At 33.6% G+C, this 16691-nt stretch overlaps 4 protein-coding genes and 1 long non-coding RNA gene across 6 annotated transcripts in view; 3 read left to right on the top strand and 2 right to left on the bottom strand.

Moving 5' to 3' along the window:
- The first annotated feature begins 69 nt into the window (after positions 1 to 69).
- On the top strand, positions 70 to 4633 carry LOC149704967 (uncharacterized). The gene is made up of 3 exons (XM_089865106.1): positions 70 to 1204; positions 1623 to 4180; positions 4412 to 4633. Exon 2 carries the CDS (start codon positions 1719 to 1721, stop codon positions 2391 to 2393), a length of 675 nt encoding a protein of 224 aa, XP_089721232.1. The 5' UTR covers positions 70 to 1204; positions 1623 to 1718; the 3' UTR covers positions 2394 to 4180; positions 4412 to 4633.
- On the bottom strand, positions 3707 to 5411 carry LOC149704968 (PRELI domain-containing protein 2-like). The gene is made up of 5 exons (XM_089865107.1): positions 5001 to 5411; positions 4841 to 4898; positions 4674 to 4744; positions 4443 to 4603; positions 3707 to 4142 (listed from the first exon to the last, which is right to left on the bottom strand). The coding sequence occupies exons 1-5, from the start codon at positions 5073 to 5075 to the stop codon at positions 3932 to 3934; spliced, it is 576 nt and encodes a 191-aa protein (XP_089721233.1). The 5' UTR covers positions 5076 to 5411; the 3' UTR covers positions 3707 to 3931.
- A 798-nt stretch (positions 5412 to 6209) lies between these two features.
- Positions 6210 to 10495, top strand: LOC149704969 (putative flavin-containing monoamine oxidase A). Of its 2 annotated transcripts, none has more exons than XM_089865104.1 (9): positions 6210 to 7046; positions 7119 to 7206; positions 7281 to 7455; positions 7518 to 7790; positions 7860 to 8043; positions 8717 to 8817; positions 8935 to 9189; positions 9275 to 9372; positions 9436 to 9984. In XM_089865104.1, exons 1-9 carry the CDS (start codon positions 6914 to 6916, stop codon positions 9512 to 9514), a joined length of 1386 nt encoding a protein of 461 aa, XP_089721230.1. In that variant the 5' UTR covers positions 6210 to 6913; the 3' UTR covers positions 9515 to 9984. The 2 variants fall into 2 exon arrangements, with proteins under 2 accessions (XP_089721230.1, XP_089721229.1); XM_089865103.1 differs by lacking the exon at positions 9436 to 9984 and adding an exon at positions 10029 to 10495 and having other exon boundaries at positions 6227 to 7046.
- A 2053-nt stretch (positions 10496 to 12548) lies between these two features.
- LOC149704970 (uncharacterized) lies at positions 12549 to 13724 on the bottom strand. The gene is made up of 2 exons (XR_016381473.1): positions 13051 to 13724; positions 12549 to 12942 (listed from the first exon to the last, which is right to left on the bottom strand). It is a non-coding gene; the product is annotated as an uncharacterized LOC149704970 (long non-coding RNA).
- A 2155-nt stretch (positions 13725 to 15879) lies between these two features.
- The window catches only part of LOC149704971 (uncharacterized), a 209428-nt gene continuing 208616 nt past the window's right edge, over positions 15880 to 16691 (top strand). Inside the window, exon 1 of the mRNA XM_089865115.1 lies at positions 15880 to 16051. The gene's annotated coding sequence lies outside the window, so the exon portion shown is untranslated. The remainder of the gene's footprint in view (positions 16052 to 16691) is intronic.

Genomic DNA, 16691 nt, shown 5'->3' on the forward strand with positions numbered 1-16691 from the left:
TAAACAAATTGTTTACCTTCGTGGTATGTTATTTAAAGGTCATTGGCTATAGAAGATGGTTGCGAAATAAATTTGCTAATTAACCATATGTAGTACGTAGCCCATAGGTTAATCCAAAGGTCATTGGATAACGCGAGGACACTCGTCGAACCAAGATTTTTGACGCCATAAAGTCAATCTTAGAGTAAGTAGCCCCTACCGATAATATCATAAGTCTATAAGATATGTTATATAAGTATGACACTACCTATGCATCGTAATGCTACTGAGAGACTTACAGCTCGAGCTAGATCGAGAACGACAAGCGAGAATTGAAGTACTACACTCGGTTAATTTTGCAGTCCATCTTCCTGTTTAGTCTGTATTAAGCCTTTAACAGCGCCACACTATGACCTACGTCACTTCATGAGTCAAGCTCTCAGTAACCAGTGACAAACATATCTTATGAATAAAATTAGCATTTAAATACGTAAATTAATTAAAAAATTTAAATCAGTTTCTCTCAAGCGAACATCCTTCATATTAAGATAATATCAAAATTTATATGGTTCCCTAACCACCAATTCAAAAAAGTATTATCAGAATTTCGCTCAATAAGATCGGCAAAACGATATAGTGTCGTTATACAAAACCAATTATCTTGTAACAACAATTTAACGCTACGAAGATAAACAGATAATTGCGCAAGAGTTTAAGATTTTTTTCATAATTCAAGGTTACTTTAGCAGAATTCAAATAATATATCTTAAATTTAAATTTTTCTTCTTTAACTTTCTTCTCTTTCGCTTGTTGTCAAGCTTGAGGAATTATGGAAAAAAACACGAAACTAATACGCCCGGCAAATATATATACGAAAATTAAATCCATTTAATGGCCAGTTGCCATAGGTAACGTACGCCATTAAAGGTTAAGGTACAATTTTTATAACGAAGTGGAAAAATTATTATTGTAAAGTGGTGCTTATGGAAAAAAATACTCTAGTAAATATTGTTTTAAAATTATATTGTAAAGAGAACATGTATCTCGAGTGTCTCGGACTCTCGAGTTGTGAATTGAAAAGATATCAGTAAATTGAATTTAATTCTGGGTAAATGTTTTGAAGAAGGACCCTAAAAAAATATATCATATGTGTTCCACGAATTGCGGAAAAACGTTGCTTGTATGGTTCAATTAGGATATAATTGTGCTAATTACAGTTTAATAGGTGAGTTTTTGGTTTTAAACTTTTATACTGTATATTTCGCGAGTTTAATTTCATTTGTTTAGAAGCGTTTATTTTCTTGGTTTGTGTCGATATCTTAAGCTATATTTACTATATATTTAAGTGGATGAAGAAAACTAAATTTCCCGCTATTTTATATGTAGTTCACTAGCGTAATCTTTCGGAATATACTTGTACTAACCTAGCATTTTTTTCTTCTAAAATACCGTTGATAACTAGCGTTATCTATTGAAAGCTAAGCGTACTAATATTAAACATATTTTAATTAAAATACTATTTATTTGAATTATTTTAAATATTATATATACCTATATACAGTTATTATCTAGATTTATTAGTTATTTATAATATTTGTAATTTATAAAATTTTTAAATATTTTCCCGCCATTTTCCACTATAGCCTGTTTCTGAAAATACAAACAGAGAAACCAACCCACAGGGGCGAGGCTGCCATTAAAGGTCGAAAGCAGGGGCTCGCATCAACCCGAATGGACCCATGAGTCATAAAAATCCTAAATTTATTTGCATCTTCATCGGGATTTTCATAGCTATGGGAGTTTTCTTATTTTTCGCCTATAAAATGAGACTTAGAGAAACTGGACCAGCTCTATCCCTAAATGTAAAAACAACTACCGTTTCCTCTACGTCACATCCTTCTATAAAGTCCATAATAACTTCTACCATAAAACCACCAATTATCACGACGAGACATTCAAACGAAGTTTACTATCATGTTTACGCGAACCAGAACGAATCGAAAACTACTAAAAATCCCATACAAACAATTATTTACCATTATACAACTCTCAGACCTAACCGGAAGCAATGGAAACCCAAAACAACTACTAGTTCTACACTTTTACCTAAACCTAACAAGAAACGAAAACCTAAAAAACCGTCTACTACGACGGATTATTACGATGAAGATTACACAACGCAAGGATATAATTTCGACAATAAAATTAAAACGTTAAACTCACCACAATCAGGGCCATTAAACCGCTACGATTATTCTGAAGAATCCAACGAAGATGATGATCTTGATTATTATTCCACAATTAGACCCGAAGTTCATCCTAAGCATCGTGTTTCAGTTCATCGTAATCCAAATTACCGTAGCGTTGACGTTGAACCACCACGATATAGAAACACACAACCGTACCGATATTGAAAACTTTATAATTAGTACTTAAACTTTGAATAAATTTCCACTTGTTTGCGAAAAACGGTAAACACGTGACTTCTCGAGGAAATTTTTAAGCCGAAACACCACTACGAAAAGCAGTCGCTGCAAAAGGTTGCGTTTGGGGTGACCCGTCTGGCCGTCACCACGTGCCCCTAACTTCAACACCGAACAGCCAAGCCGAATGACCATTATAAATCGAATGTTAAACATCGAAACTTACATTATCACACAAAATAAAACGGCTAGGATTTTTAAATTCACCAATACCTTTACCGCGATAATTACTTTTAAATAGATGAAAATACACAAAGTCCTGGACTCCTGAGTCCTGGAGCGAGCTTCTACAATGACAATTTTCCCCGGCAAAAATCACGTGAGACAAAGTATCCAATCAGAGACGAGAGACCTTTAAAACTGTTGTTGCGATTATTAATAGCCCACTCGATGATGCGCATCACGACGCAAGCTGCTCGCGCTACAGCGCGACTCCGACGCTAAAATCTAATAATATATAATGTGCTACCGCGAAGCTGGGGGGAGGAAACTGTGACGTCAATAAAAACCGCTTTTAAGGTGGAATTCATAAAAGTCGGACACAACGCAGTTTAGTACAGGCAGGGTGTCGTGCGCAAATGTCCTGTCTTTTTCCCACGACGCCCTGTCTTCGCCTGTACTAAATTGCGTTGCGTCCGACGTTTATGAATTGCACCATTAGTTACAACATTTTGCTGTTAGATCAGGGATAAGGGAGTCAGATGGATTGGAAATGATGATGGGCGACCTGCGGCACCATATCTCTCCCATTGTACCTCGCGCACGCCCTACCTTTCCGTAGGCGATTGCTAAGTGCTGCCGCGTAGCGCCATTTTATTTGAATGAGAACTAGCTTCTATTTTTGAGATAGAGGGAGCGTCCTTTACAATTTCGTCCGGCACGACCCTACCTAACCGCTGGGGATGATGGGAGGACTATGGTGCCGTAGGTGGGGGTACAAAGGCAACGCTTAAGGTATGGGGGTTTCCACTCCATTATTCTCTCCTTCAAGGTTAGATAATTCAAAAAGATGAGTTTAGTTCAGTTCAGATCAGATCTTCCTTAAAATGAACTCCAATAATTTTTAGACTACTTACACGACTGTCTTTTAATTAAGTCAATATTAAATAAATAACAAATTTACTTGCTAATTAAACTTTTTATTAAGTTAAATTACAACAAAGTAAAACATTATAAAAGGGTACAATAAACTTAGTCAAAAATGAGACTAGTCTAAAGGGAATAAATAATTTTGGAAGTTGTAATTGATATTTAATTTTATTTTAATTAAATTTATTCTAAATATCAACGGTACAATATTGAATACATTAAATATTAATATCGGCAACATGAATATTTAAAAAAAGATCCGAATAAATAAATAAATTTATTTAATACTATATCTAACAAAGGCCCAAAACGAACAACTTTGGGATTTTCCAATAAAAATGAGGTATAAGGAATAATTAAGATAAACAACAACTGCTTGTTCAAGCTGCTTTAGCAGTTACAGAAATTGGCGGTTCTTCTAAAACCGCAGTGGAAGATATTTCTAGGGATTTCTCCGCTAAAATATCTTCCATTATTTTCCAACTTTTTTGCACACCCCCTTTCATGAAATGAGCGCAGAATTTTTCCAAAATCCCTCCAAATCGTCCAAAACTTTCCAAGTTTATCTCCCCTTCTTGGCTGAATTGCGTCCTTTAATTAAAAATTAACATTTAATTAATAGTTTTATTGTATAACTAATTAGCCTTATTCCTGATCAGCGCCACCTACCCATAGCGGCGACTTTGAGAACTACTGTAAGCGGCAAGCCAATCAGATGTCGCTAAAATCTGGTGACGTCACTGACGGGCACTCTCGGGGTCTTACCAAAAATGACGTCACCAGATTTTAGCGACATCAGATTGGCTTGCCGCTTACAGTAGTTCTCAAAGTCGCCGCTATGGGTAGGTGGCGCTGATCAGGAATAAGGCTAATTAAAAAGGTTATAAATACCAATTAGAGTTTCCTTCTTGAGGTTTGAAAGTAGATCTTTCCCAAAGCTGGGCATAAGAATACCAAGTTATATTTCGAGATTTAATGAACATTGATCGTTCAGCTGGATTAATCCAGCATTCTTCTTCAAGTTGAATGTATTTTTCATTTAAAAATGATATCTGTAAAATTAAAAGTATAATTAAACTGGACTAATGGTCATCAATAATAAATGGGTTTGTTTTTGTTTACCCTTCTTAGGAGGTAAGGAATCACATTTTTACAATTAGCGACTCGCTTTTCGTAGATTCGACCTTCACTATCTGTAAACAGAAATGTAATTAATTGTGGTGCCTGTAATGGTCAATGTGCCATACTGCCATAAAAGGCTGACCATGAGGGTTCCTTGAAATATTTACCTGTAGTTTTTTCAGCAGTTTCAACAGATATTACATTAGGATCTTTGCCAGAGTGGTACTGCAAGTATATTTACCAAATTTAATTAATATTTCAAGTATTTTATACCATTATTTTGTTGTAAACGAGTAAACAACCAGATGTTTCCGTCCTCCTAATTACCTTATCAAGGTGGACCATGGAAACCATTTCAAATGGATATTTGAACAAATACTCATATTTTACAGTAATTACCATTTTAATAATCAAATACGTACAATAAGTAAACAGATTAAAGCATTTTATAATTGATAATTATTGATTTATTTTCTTTTATTTTGGTAGATACGCAGTGTTTTGAATGTTGTCGCAAACTCTGATGGTTGCCCCGGACAGGCATTCACTAAATTACCGCCAACTTCAAATCTGTCGAAAATTTACGATAGTAAAAAACTCTACAATAGTACTTTTTCCACTATGCGGCGTCTGCTAGAAAACACCCTTTGGCTAGATTGACTTGGCTTTCGACTTTGGCGGTAAAATAGAGTAGTAATTCGGCAAATCAAAAGACTAGGCGGTAAAATCCAAAAAGCCATGATTAAAGCTAAATAACGACTTCATTTGAATATAATAACGCAAGACCATTAAAATACGTTTAAATATTACATATTTTACACACCTTTAATCATTAATTACCGAAGTTAATAAAACCATGTGCTTATGTTTCTACCAAAACATTTTCTCTTTCCTAGTAGCTTCACAAAGATAAGAAACCTTATGCCTTTTTTATTACTTCAAAAACCATCCCATTAATTTCTATCCTGTGTAATAACTTTAAAAAAATCCCCAATATGTAAAAAGTAAATTTACAAATAATAAATATATATTTTTAAGAAAGAATAACATGTACAATATAACAAGTTGAGAAACCAATGTAAACCTCTCCGAGTCGAGACAGAATTAAGAGGTTTTCTCAAATAGTTAAATATAATTGATATTAATTATTTTAATCGTCAGTAATTTTCCTTTATTCTAGTTAAGTTGTTTTTTAAGAAAGTTATTCCTAAAACCATTTTAAACAGCTATTGTTGAGGTTTGAATTCTAGCGTATGCCTCTTTAAATTTGCCAACTGCCAACGTGGTGGCAGACATACATACACAAACATACACACAGACACGTCCAGTGTAATACCTCTCCGTGACGTCATCGTCACTCGGAATGGTAAAGAGTGAGATAAAAAATCTATGTTTTATCAGGGGTTTTTTAAAGGCATAATGAAATGGTCAGACAGTTTTTTCATCGATTTAGAAGGTTAAGATCACATCGAAATCAATAACGAAACTTAGTGAAACCTTTATATATATAAAGCGATATAAAAAGGTTGTCTGACCACTTCATTATCCCTTTAACCGAGTTGAAATTATAGGGGTTTCGTATGTTATGAAATTATTTTAGCTGCTAGGCCAGTTTGAGAAGGTTGTTCAATTTTATTCTGGTGATTAATAATGGTTTTCGAAGCCGCGCATAAAAAAATTAGCAATGAGATTATAGCACGGTGCATGTTCGAACGGTACCTAAATCTACAAGTGCCCATCAATGAAATTGATAAACTTTCTCATTTTCGAGAAATTGCTAGGGAATTGGGCGTTAGTTATAGAAGCCGAGAAAACGCAGCTAGAATGTTTCGGCGAAGATATGTATACGATTACAAGAGTAGTGAATACCCCATGGAAGAAGGACTTAAAACGATGTTTATGGATTTAGTTAATAATGAGAATTAATCAACTACCGAAGCCACCGCATAAATTAACCGAAAAAAAAAAATATTTTAAAAAAAATTTATTATGAAAGTACTGAAACTTTACTTGGTGTTTTGATAAAAACGGACAGATTCTAAGTTAATTATTTAAAAAAAAAAATTGATTGTGAAAGTACTGAAACTTTACTTGGTAGTTTTGATAAAAACGGACAGCTTCTAAGTTGTCGGTAATTTAGTGAATGCCAGCGCAGGAGCAGACGACGCAAACGGAATTTAAAGCGAAGTATCAATGTTAAGTTATGAAATTAATGACTATAGTTAATTTAAATTATTAGAATGGGATTAAATATGGTTCCCACTGATGGCTGGGATGTTATAGTAATTGGGGCAGGAATTTCAGGACTAGTAACTGCGTGGGAGATCAAAAAAAGATCTCCAAAGAGTAACGTTTTAGTTATTGAAGCCAAAGGTTGGGGGTTCTTTAAATGTAAATTTAACGGCAATTATTATAACCTTAATATTAATTATTCTTCGTAATTAGATCGCTTAGGTGGTCGAACATTAACGGAAGAATTATCTACAGCCCATGGGAAAGACAAATGGGATATTGGCGGACAGTGGGTTTCAAGGTAAGTGGTGGTCAAACTAACTAACCAATATTATTTCCTTATAAATCCGATCAAACAAACGGTCATTTAATTAGCTCCCATCGAAATATGATGGAGTTACTTCAAGACTTAAATCTTGAAGTATTTCCTCAATATACATCGGGAAAGAAATTACTTCAACTAACAAATGAACCAATTAAAAGTTATTCGGGAGCAATTCCCGATGTTTCTCTTCCGGCCTTATTTGATCTTGAACATTGCTTAAGAACAGTATGTTTTATTTATGGTAAATATTTCATTTATAAATCATTTTAATATTAATTTTAATTAAGGTAGAGAAGTTATCGAAACAAATAAACGTTTCAAATCCATTTGATCATCCAAAAGCTAATGATTTGGATAGTTTAACGGTAGAGAAACTTTGCGATGGGATTATTTGGACCGATACTGCCTCAAAATTAGTTGATATTGCCATTGAAACTGTTTGTGGCGCGTCTCCCAGACAAATGTCCGCTCTGTTTTTTCTAACTTACGTCGCGTCAGCCGGCGGTTTTGGTAAAATGATTGAAACCACAAAAGGTTGCGCTCAAGAACTAAGAGTTAAAGTAATGTATTTAAAAATTAAATCTAATTTAAAGAAAGAAAGAGTATAATAATTGTAATTTATTTCAAAGGGTGGAACTCAACAGATTAGTCAAATTTTGGCTGCTAAAATTGGAATGGAAAATGTTCTGTTATCATCACCGGTAATTAAAATAGAGCAAGTAATGGAGGATGATGCTGTTAGAGTCACCGTGAAAGATGAAAAGACTTACCAAGGAAAAAAAGTTGTTGTCTCAATACCAGTGCCTCAAAATGGTAAAAATTTAATTAAAAGTAAATTTTAAAATTAAATTTATTTTTTTTTTTTTTTTTTTTCAGTTTTTATAAAAATTAAATTTATTTTTATTTTTTTTTTTCAGTTTTTATAAAAACTAAAATTTATTTATTTTTTTTCAGTTTTTATAAAAATTAAATTTATTTATTTATTTTTTTTTCAGTTTTTATAAAAATTAAATTCATTTATTTATTTTTTTTTAGTTTTTATAAAAATTAAATTTATTTATTTTTTTTTTTTTTTAGTTTTTATAAAAATTAAATTTATTTATTTATTTTTTTTTCAGTTTTTATAAAAATTAAATTTATTTATTTATTTTTTTTTTTAGTTTTTATAAAAATTAAATTTATTTATTTATTTTTTTTTCAGTTTTTATAAAAATTAAATTTATTTATTTATTTTTTTTTTTAGTTTTTATAAAAATTAAATTTATTTATTTATTTTTTTTTCAGTTTTTATAAAAATTAAATTTATTTATTTATTTTTTTTTTCAGTTTTTATAAAAATTAAATTTATTTTTATTTTTTTTTTTCAGTTTTTATAAAAATTAAATTTTTTTTTATTTTTTTTTTTTTCAGTTTTTATAAAAATTAAAATTTTTTTTTTTTTTCAGTTTTTATAAAAATTAAATTAATTTTTTTTTTTTTTTTTCAGTTTTTATAGAATATATTCCTGCTTTACCGACAAGTAAAATGTTTCTCATTCGAAATATGCCTATTGGAAATCTCTTAAAATTTGTTGTAGTTTATGAAAACGTAATTATAACTTATCTGAGTTGAATTAAATTAAAATTATTATTCATTAATTAATTTTAATATTAATTTTTTATTTTTTATAAATAAATAAACAATTTTAATTGAATTGATTTCTAGGCATTTTGGAGAACGAAAGGATATTCGGGAGAAATTTTGAATGAGGGAAAAACTGAGAACGAATTTGAAGCCCTTGATTGCGTTTTTGACGCAACAAGTTGTAATGGCAATCCAGCTTTAGTCGGGTTTCTTTCGGCTCAAAGAGGTTTATGGTGGAGTGACGTTGAACCTTGTCGAAGACGACAGGCTATTTTGGAAACATTAGCCAAATTCTTTGGGGATGAAGCTTTAACACCAATCAGCTTCTTAGAAAAGGTTTCGTATATTAATTAATTAATTAATTGATTAATTTAAAAGAGTGATTCTTTATCTAATTTTTTTTGTTGTTTATTTAATTTAGAATTGGTATTTTGAACCATACAATGGAGGATGTCCATCATCTATTTGTGCTCCAGGAGTCATGGATACTTATCAACACTTGAAATCAAAGTTTGGGAAGTGAGTTAAGTTATATAAGTTTTTGTTGTAATTAAATTAACTGAGGGATTATTTTTAAACTAGCTGTTACCCGCCGCGGCGTCGCTCGCGTATAATAAGAACTTCCATCAAAATGATACTAAGAATGGGCAGTTTTTACTGATTCGACTAATATTTTTGTAGCACCCTAGGAGCGAAGGCACTCGGCGTTGCCCGTCAGCCCGTCATTACATTTTTTTATTACTTTTCACGCGGACATTATTCCATAAATAAGGGTTTTTAAATTTCTGGCCGCCATTTTAAAAGATGGCAACAAATCGAGCCCAAAAGAGCATTCAGCCCGTCTATAGGTTAAAGGAAAGCAGTGTACTAAATATTTGCGAAATCGGTTGAAACGCGCGGACTTTGTTGCGTAGAGAAGAGTTTTTACATTTCTGGGCGCCATTTTTTAAGATGGCGGCGGATTGGAAAAACCTTTCTTAGTACGCGCCTGCTACTTATGAGTAACGTTCCTGCAAATTTTCAGCCTTCTAGGGCAAGCGGTTTGGGCTGGGCGTTGATTATCAGTCAGTCAGTCAGGACTTTGATTTATATAGATATAGATTACTTAGAAAGACTAATAATAATTAGAGAATAATTAATTAATAAAGTTCACAATTTTGTTTTTGTGGCTTAAGTATCCACTTTGCTGGGACAGAAACTGCTTCAATTTGTATTGGTTACATGGAAGGAGCTGTTGAAGCTGGAAAAAGGGCCTCTATAGAAGTGTTACACGATCTTTATCCTGATTTATTAACGGAAGAAGAAAATTCGCGGTTTAAAAGGCCTGAATTTGCTCGAAGGAAGAGTCAAATACTCAGACCAAGTCATCGTGTTTTCAGATATACCATTGGTTTAGCCTTAATTGCCATTGGTGTTGTGGTTTTAAAGAAAATGTATTTTCGTATCGCCTTGTGATAAAATTAAATAACACTTTTCCCAGTTTGCACATTTTTTTAATAGATATAAAAAATTAAAACTACTAATTAGTAATTAGTGTACTTAGAATAACAGTATTTTTATATCTTTTGGTTGAATGTTATTATTTTTGACATTAAGGTTTGTATTGTTAAAATTGCTAATAAAATTGTTTTAATGTTTAAAATTTGGCCTATTTTATTATTGTTATTGGTGACGTAGAATTTATATTGATCTGTAGATATGATATTACGTCCTAACCAACTTGTTTCTCACTAAGGTAGTCCCAAAGAACTTGGAACATATAAGCCCCCTAGAATTACACATCAAATCTACGCTTCGCGCGCCCGGTTTTTTCAACAAGTATACTTTATCATTCGTCGGTAGCGCCATCTATGTGTGTGGCGCATAACTAGAATTTTTTATATTTTACTTTTTGCGCCAAAATGAAACGTTTGAATTCATTTTCAAAATTTTTGGCGGGAAATAGTGCGATTTCAAACTGCTTTTAGGTTTAATACACTACATGTTTAAATATAGTTTTTAAACGTTGAATAACATAATAAAAACGATTTATTATTGAGAAAAACACTTTCTTGTGCTAATTTGAAAGTGCGCAAGTATAAAATGGGCAAAAAATGTTCAATTGAGGAATGTAAAAATACACAAGGAGAAATAAAAATGTTTCTTTTTTTTTTTTTTGCTCCATTTAATTGACGAGCTAGGGCTGTGAAGCCTTACAGCTCCAACTTATACACTGATAATATAGTAAAAAGGTTGTTAAAGAGATAGGGATTGGTGGATTTCTTTCCCTCCATCCGAGTTAAAGTTTTAGGAACTTACCGGAGCCTCCGAACTTACGTATTTTGAGTTTAAATAGAGAAAGAGTGGGCTGGGCAACTACTTCGGTAGGAATGGAGTTCCACATGGGAACAGTCCTGGCATAAGTAAGCAAAGCGCGAAAATTGTTCCCCAATTTTACATTATTTTTATTACTAACTGCAACTCAAATAAAGATATCCGGTTGATCAGTCCAGTTTGTTAGTAAAATGGCTCAATGCCATTGGAAAATCAAATTGGTCTCCAGGGAAAAATACCGCGATTTGTAGCAATTATTTTCAAATATCTGACTATCGGAAAGTCACCAAAATAAGTTTTTTGTCACTTGTGCAAAACTGCTATTTTACATGACTTTTGTGCGTACCCACAAACCCACGCCCAAGAGATGGAATTATATTTTATTAAAGAAATTTTTGAGAAACTCCAACAGTGTTTTCAAACTTTTAATCATTAATAGATAGTTTTCACACATGGAGGATTCATACCATTTACACCAGGAGGCCGGGCTATCTGGAGGACAAAAACCCGTCTGCTTTTGTCCTCCAGATAGCCCGGCTTCCTGGCGTAAATGGTATGAATCCTCCATGTGTGAAAACTATCTATTGTAGAAAACATAGTCGAGCTAGCAAAAAGAGCGATAGTTTAGGGTCATCAAAATCTGTTGATCAAAACAAAAATTACCTTCCAACGTACAAACTGTCTCAAAACTATTCAGATATTTTTTCGGTGTAGTAAGACAAAAAGGTGGATGGAACAACAATCCCATGATTTTAAAATTTAAAGCGGCTTATAAGAACGCCTTTCTGGTTGAGGGTTCTGGTTGTGCAAATGTCTTGGCTCGTGATAATACTGTGTCACCAAATTTTTCTGAGGTATCAACATATATTCTCCAAGCCAACAGAGGACATATATTTTGATGGGTCAACCTATTGAGAGACACCGTCATTCACTATTTTGGCTGGATTTGTGTATGGAAACTGCACAAAGTCCTCAAATGCAATCAATGCAAACTTGCACAAGAAAAACCTCCTATTAATCACAAGAGTTTCCACGACTACTGCATTACGACCACGTCGACCAGAGGATTAATTCTTAGAGATCATGGTGGTTTAATATATCCTTCGGAGAGCGTAGTGAAAATACTTGATCTCACCAAAAAATGCCTGCGGATGCAAAACCTTGAAAATGATGGTGGTACTGCTTCTAAAACAATTGCTCTCAAAATTTAATCCCTCGAAAAAGGGGTCTGATGCGTGAAAACATCTGAACTTTCTAGTTTCCAAAGTTATTCGTATTTATATTGATAAGGATGAGAAAAATTTCTAAAACTTTTAATGAAACAAGAGGTTACAAGTAAACCCTTACAATTTTGTCGCGCTTTCTAATGTATTTTAGCAATGTATAATGAACTCCATATTGATTTAATAGCAAAGGATAATTATTACAAAAACTATATTTAGGCACTGTATAATTAATGCCTTACTTATATACAGTAACATTGCTAATTAATATTGAAATCGTATAAAGAATATCTCCTCAACAAAAGCCGAGATACAACAAACCCCAAAAAATCCTTATTTCTCAGCCTGTTACGGCTACAATGACAGGGAGCCGAACATAAAGAGGTCACACAAAAGACACGTGTCCTTGGAATGACCCATATTAGTTTAAAACACGTTTCCGCACAATTTAAATGAGATCATAGTGTTTAGCAGACGGCATAATGAATTTTAAACTTTTTAGGACGGTCTGAGACAAGGACTAGGCAATATCCACGTCGGCGTTACAGCGTCACTTTCGGCGAAAATGAGCCAAATAACGATGAAACCGAATTAAAAAATTAAACACCGTTAGCGGAATGCAGTGAGCAACAAAAAATGTCGAGTCCGCACGTTTAATTACCGAAATTCAAAGAATAACAGCGAAAACATGATAGTGGAGGTATTTTTAGTAAGGTCTCAAACACAGTTATAGAAAAGCCCCGTCATGAGTCCCGAGGAACAAACAATACGAGCTTTTCCAAGACCTATGGCAAAACGCTGCCAGTAGATAAAACCAAAAGACGGCGATAACACGAAAAATAGTTTAAATCACTGAAAATTAAGTTTGATTACCGTTAACGGAAGGCTTTAGAAGTCGTTATGTGCAAAAATCAAACGAAGCCAACTCGATCACGCGCTCAGCAAAAAAAATCCTTATTTCTCAGCCTGTTACGGCTACAATGCGGCTCTGGAGCAATGAGTTAGATCTCTATGAGATAGATAGAGTTACAATTCAAATACTCGCGTATGCGTATTTTATTTAACACGTTTAAAAACTATCTTGACAGCTTGTTACACAGATTATAGCAGCAGACGTTAATAAAAAAGTTCTTAGGGTGGCGCCACCCGTATTTGATAAAGATTCATGCTCGATAAAAGGTGTATTGCGAAACGTCGATCTCGAGATCTCACGTTGTGACTCTAGGTTTCATATATATATTCTATCTCATTGCTCTGGAGTAGTTTAAAGAGAGCGAAGGCGAGACGACGACGAAGGCGGAGCTGACGACGAAGGCGGAGCTAATCTTCCGTTTTTATTTTGTCGCCATCTATGATGGAGAAAAAATATTACGGAGACATAAAAGACATAAAAACGGAAGATTAGCTCCGCCTTCGTCGTCAGCTCCGCCTTCGTCGTCGTCTCGCCTTCGCTCTCTTTAAACTACTCCAGAGCAATGAGATAGAATATATATATGAAACCTAGAGTCACAACGTGAGATCTCGAGATCGACGTTTCGCAATACACCTTTTATCGAGCATGAATCTTTATCAAATACGGGTGGCGCCACCCTAAGAACTTTTTTTATTAACGTCTGCTGCTATAATCTGTGTAACAAGCTGTCAAGATAGTTTTTAAACGTGTTAAATAAAATACGCATACGCGAGTATTTGAATTGTAACTCTATCTCATAGAGATCTAACTCATTGCTCCAGAGCCGCATTGTAGCCGTAACAGGCTGAGAAATAAGGATTTTTTTTGCTGAGCGCGTGATTGAGTTGGCTTCGTTTGATTTTTGCACATAACGAGTTCTAAAGCCTTCCGTTAACGGTAATCAAACTTAATTTTCAGTGATTTAAACTATTTTTCGTGTTATCGCCGTCTTTTGGTTTTACCTACTGGCAGCGTTTTGCCATAGGTCTTGGAAAAGCTCGTATTGTTTGTTCCTCGGGACTCATGACGGGGCTTTTCTATAACTGTGTTTGAGACCTTACTAAAAAAACCTCCACTCTCATGTTTTCGCTGTTATTCTTTGAATTTCGGTAATTAAACGTGCGGACTCGACATTTTTTGTTGCTCACTGCATTCCGCTAACGGTGTTTAATTTTTTAATTCGGTTTCATCGTTATTTTTAATTCGGTTTCATCGTTATTTGGCTCATTTTCGCCGAAAGTGACGCTGTAACGCCGACGGGGATATTGCCTAGTCCTTGTCTCAGACCGTCCTAAAAAGTTTAAAATTCATTATGCCGTCTGCTAAACACTATGATCTCATTTAAATTGTGCAGAAACGTGTTTTAAACTAATATGGGTCATTCCAAGGACACGTGTCTTTTGTGTGACCTCTTTATGTTCGGCTCCCTGTCATTGTAGCCGTAACAGGCTGAGAAATAAGGATTTTTTGGGGTTTGTTGTATCTCGGCTTTTGTTGAGGAGATATTCTTTATACGATTTCAATATTAATTAGCAATGTTACTGTATATAAATAAGGCATTAATTATACAGTGCCTAAATGTAGTTTTTGTAATAATTATCCTTTGCTATTATATCAATATGGAGTTCATTATACATTGCTAAAATACATTAGAAAGCGCGACAAAATTGTAAGGGTTTACTTGTAACCTCTTGTTATGTCTTTTATGTCTCCGTAATATTTTTTCGACATCATAGATGGCGACAAAATAAAAATGAAAATGGAAGCTGTTAGAAAAAAGCTTACCAAATTGATATTATTTTAAGGACAACAATAACAATAGGCCTACAATTGCTTCAAAACATATTTAATATTATAGGCCTAGTTTTCACAATAAATATTATCAAAACAATATTTAAAAACATTTTAATTACGGCGTCTATGCGCCCAAATTCATAAGCAAATGAGAAAAATTCAGCTTCAGCAAAGCAGACGACTGATAATTATTTCGTCTCAAGCATTATAGATGGCGCCACCAACGAATGATAAAGTTATCATTTAAAAAAAAGTGGGCTTGGAAATCGAAAAATTCGAGCGTGGCTGTGTAATTCTAGGGGGCTTATATGTTCCAAGTTCTTTGGGTAGTCCATTCCATTCCACAATGAAGAGCTGTCTGCTATAGGGAGCCATTGCTATAATTAATTTGGAAGTAATTGAGGTTTTATCATGTGGTTAAGCATGTGGACTTTGGGTACTTGACCATTTGCAGTTACGGGATACAAGGGATATTCAGTATTTCTTCAAATTTGGCCGCCAGGATGCTGCTCACAGTTCTGGAGTGCCCCACACTCAATAATTTTTGCGACATAAATTTACAAAATTACATAGTTATAAATAAACCGTTGATAAATCGACAATATCCAGACATTTTATGTAGTATAAACGTAACGAATCTGCATTTTCAGCGACATTTAATTATATTTCTTGACATTACAGGGGTCTGGCAGCCCTGCAATTTCGGATATTTGTTCCAAGCGCGGGAACATAGCTTAAACGAATCCAGTCTGACTCATGAGCGGCTAAATGCGCCTATTAACATTATTTAACGAGTTCGAGATAATAATTTAACACCATTAAGTTTTATAAAGTTCTATTCGTTGTTGTTGCAAAGAAGGAATTAAGTGTTAAACAATTGGATTACATTTCTGGTGGAGGATTTCTTCCAATACAGGTATTGCATGCAAGCTTTTATAACATGACGTAGCTGCACTGGGTCCCGAAAAAGTATTAAATGCATTGATTATAAAGAGACCCCACTTCTAAATTTATCGAAACAATTCGTCTAGTAGCTAAAATGTAGGTTTTTTAATTAGTTTCGTAAGTGTATAAATTCTTGAGCTTAGAGGTATGGTATAAGACATAGATGACTCTAGTAAGAGACATAATTAAGGGTTTTTAAGATAGTTTTTATTGATATTAATTAATAATTAGTGTTTAAATCACAGCATAAAGCTTTAATCATGCTTTAACATTGATGAGGTTAGCTATATAGGATGCGTAGAGCTTTTATCTTAAGTTGCTTTTGTAAACAATAGGCGACGCCACCAGTCCTTATGGTGAATGTTAACGCCTATACAAGCTTGCAATCTTAGTCTTAGAAAGGACCAAAAGCTGAATTATAGAAGCAGTTTTAACGGTTTAAGGCGCCAATTCTCATCGTTTAAGACTAAGGGCCTTTTTTATTAGTTTTAAAAATATTTTAAGATTATAGTAAAATTAATATTATAAAATACGAGCTACTTTTTAACTTTAAAACAATGATGGTTGCACCTTATTTTATCTCCCCATTGATTCTAACGCAGTTAAAGGCA

This window comes from Phalangium opilio, unplaced genomic scaffold, assembly GCF_054372755.1.
Source record: "Phalangium opilio isolate 3A_F unplaced genomic scaffold, DU_Popi_V2 ptg000014l_1, whole genome shotgun sequence".
NCBI lineage: Eukaryota > Metazoa > Arthropoda > Arachnida > Opiliones > Phalangiidae > Phalangium > Phalangium opilio.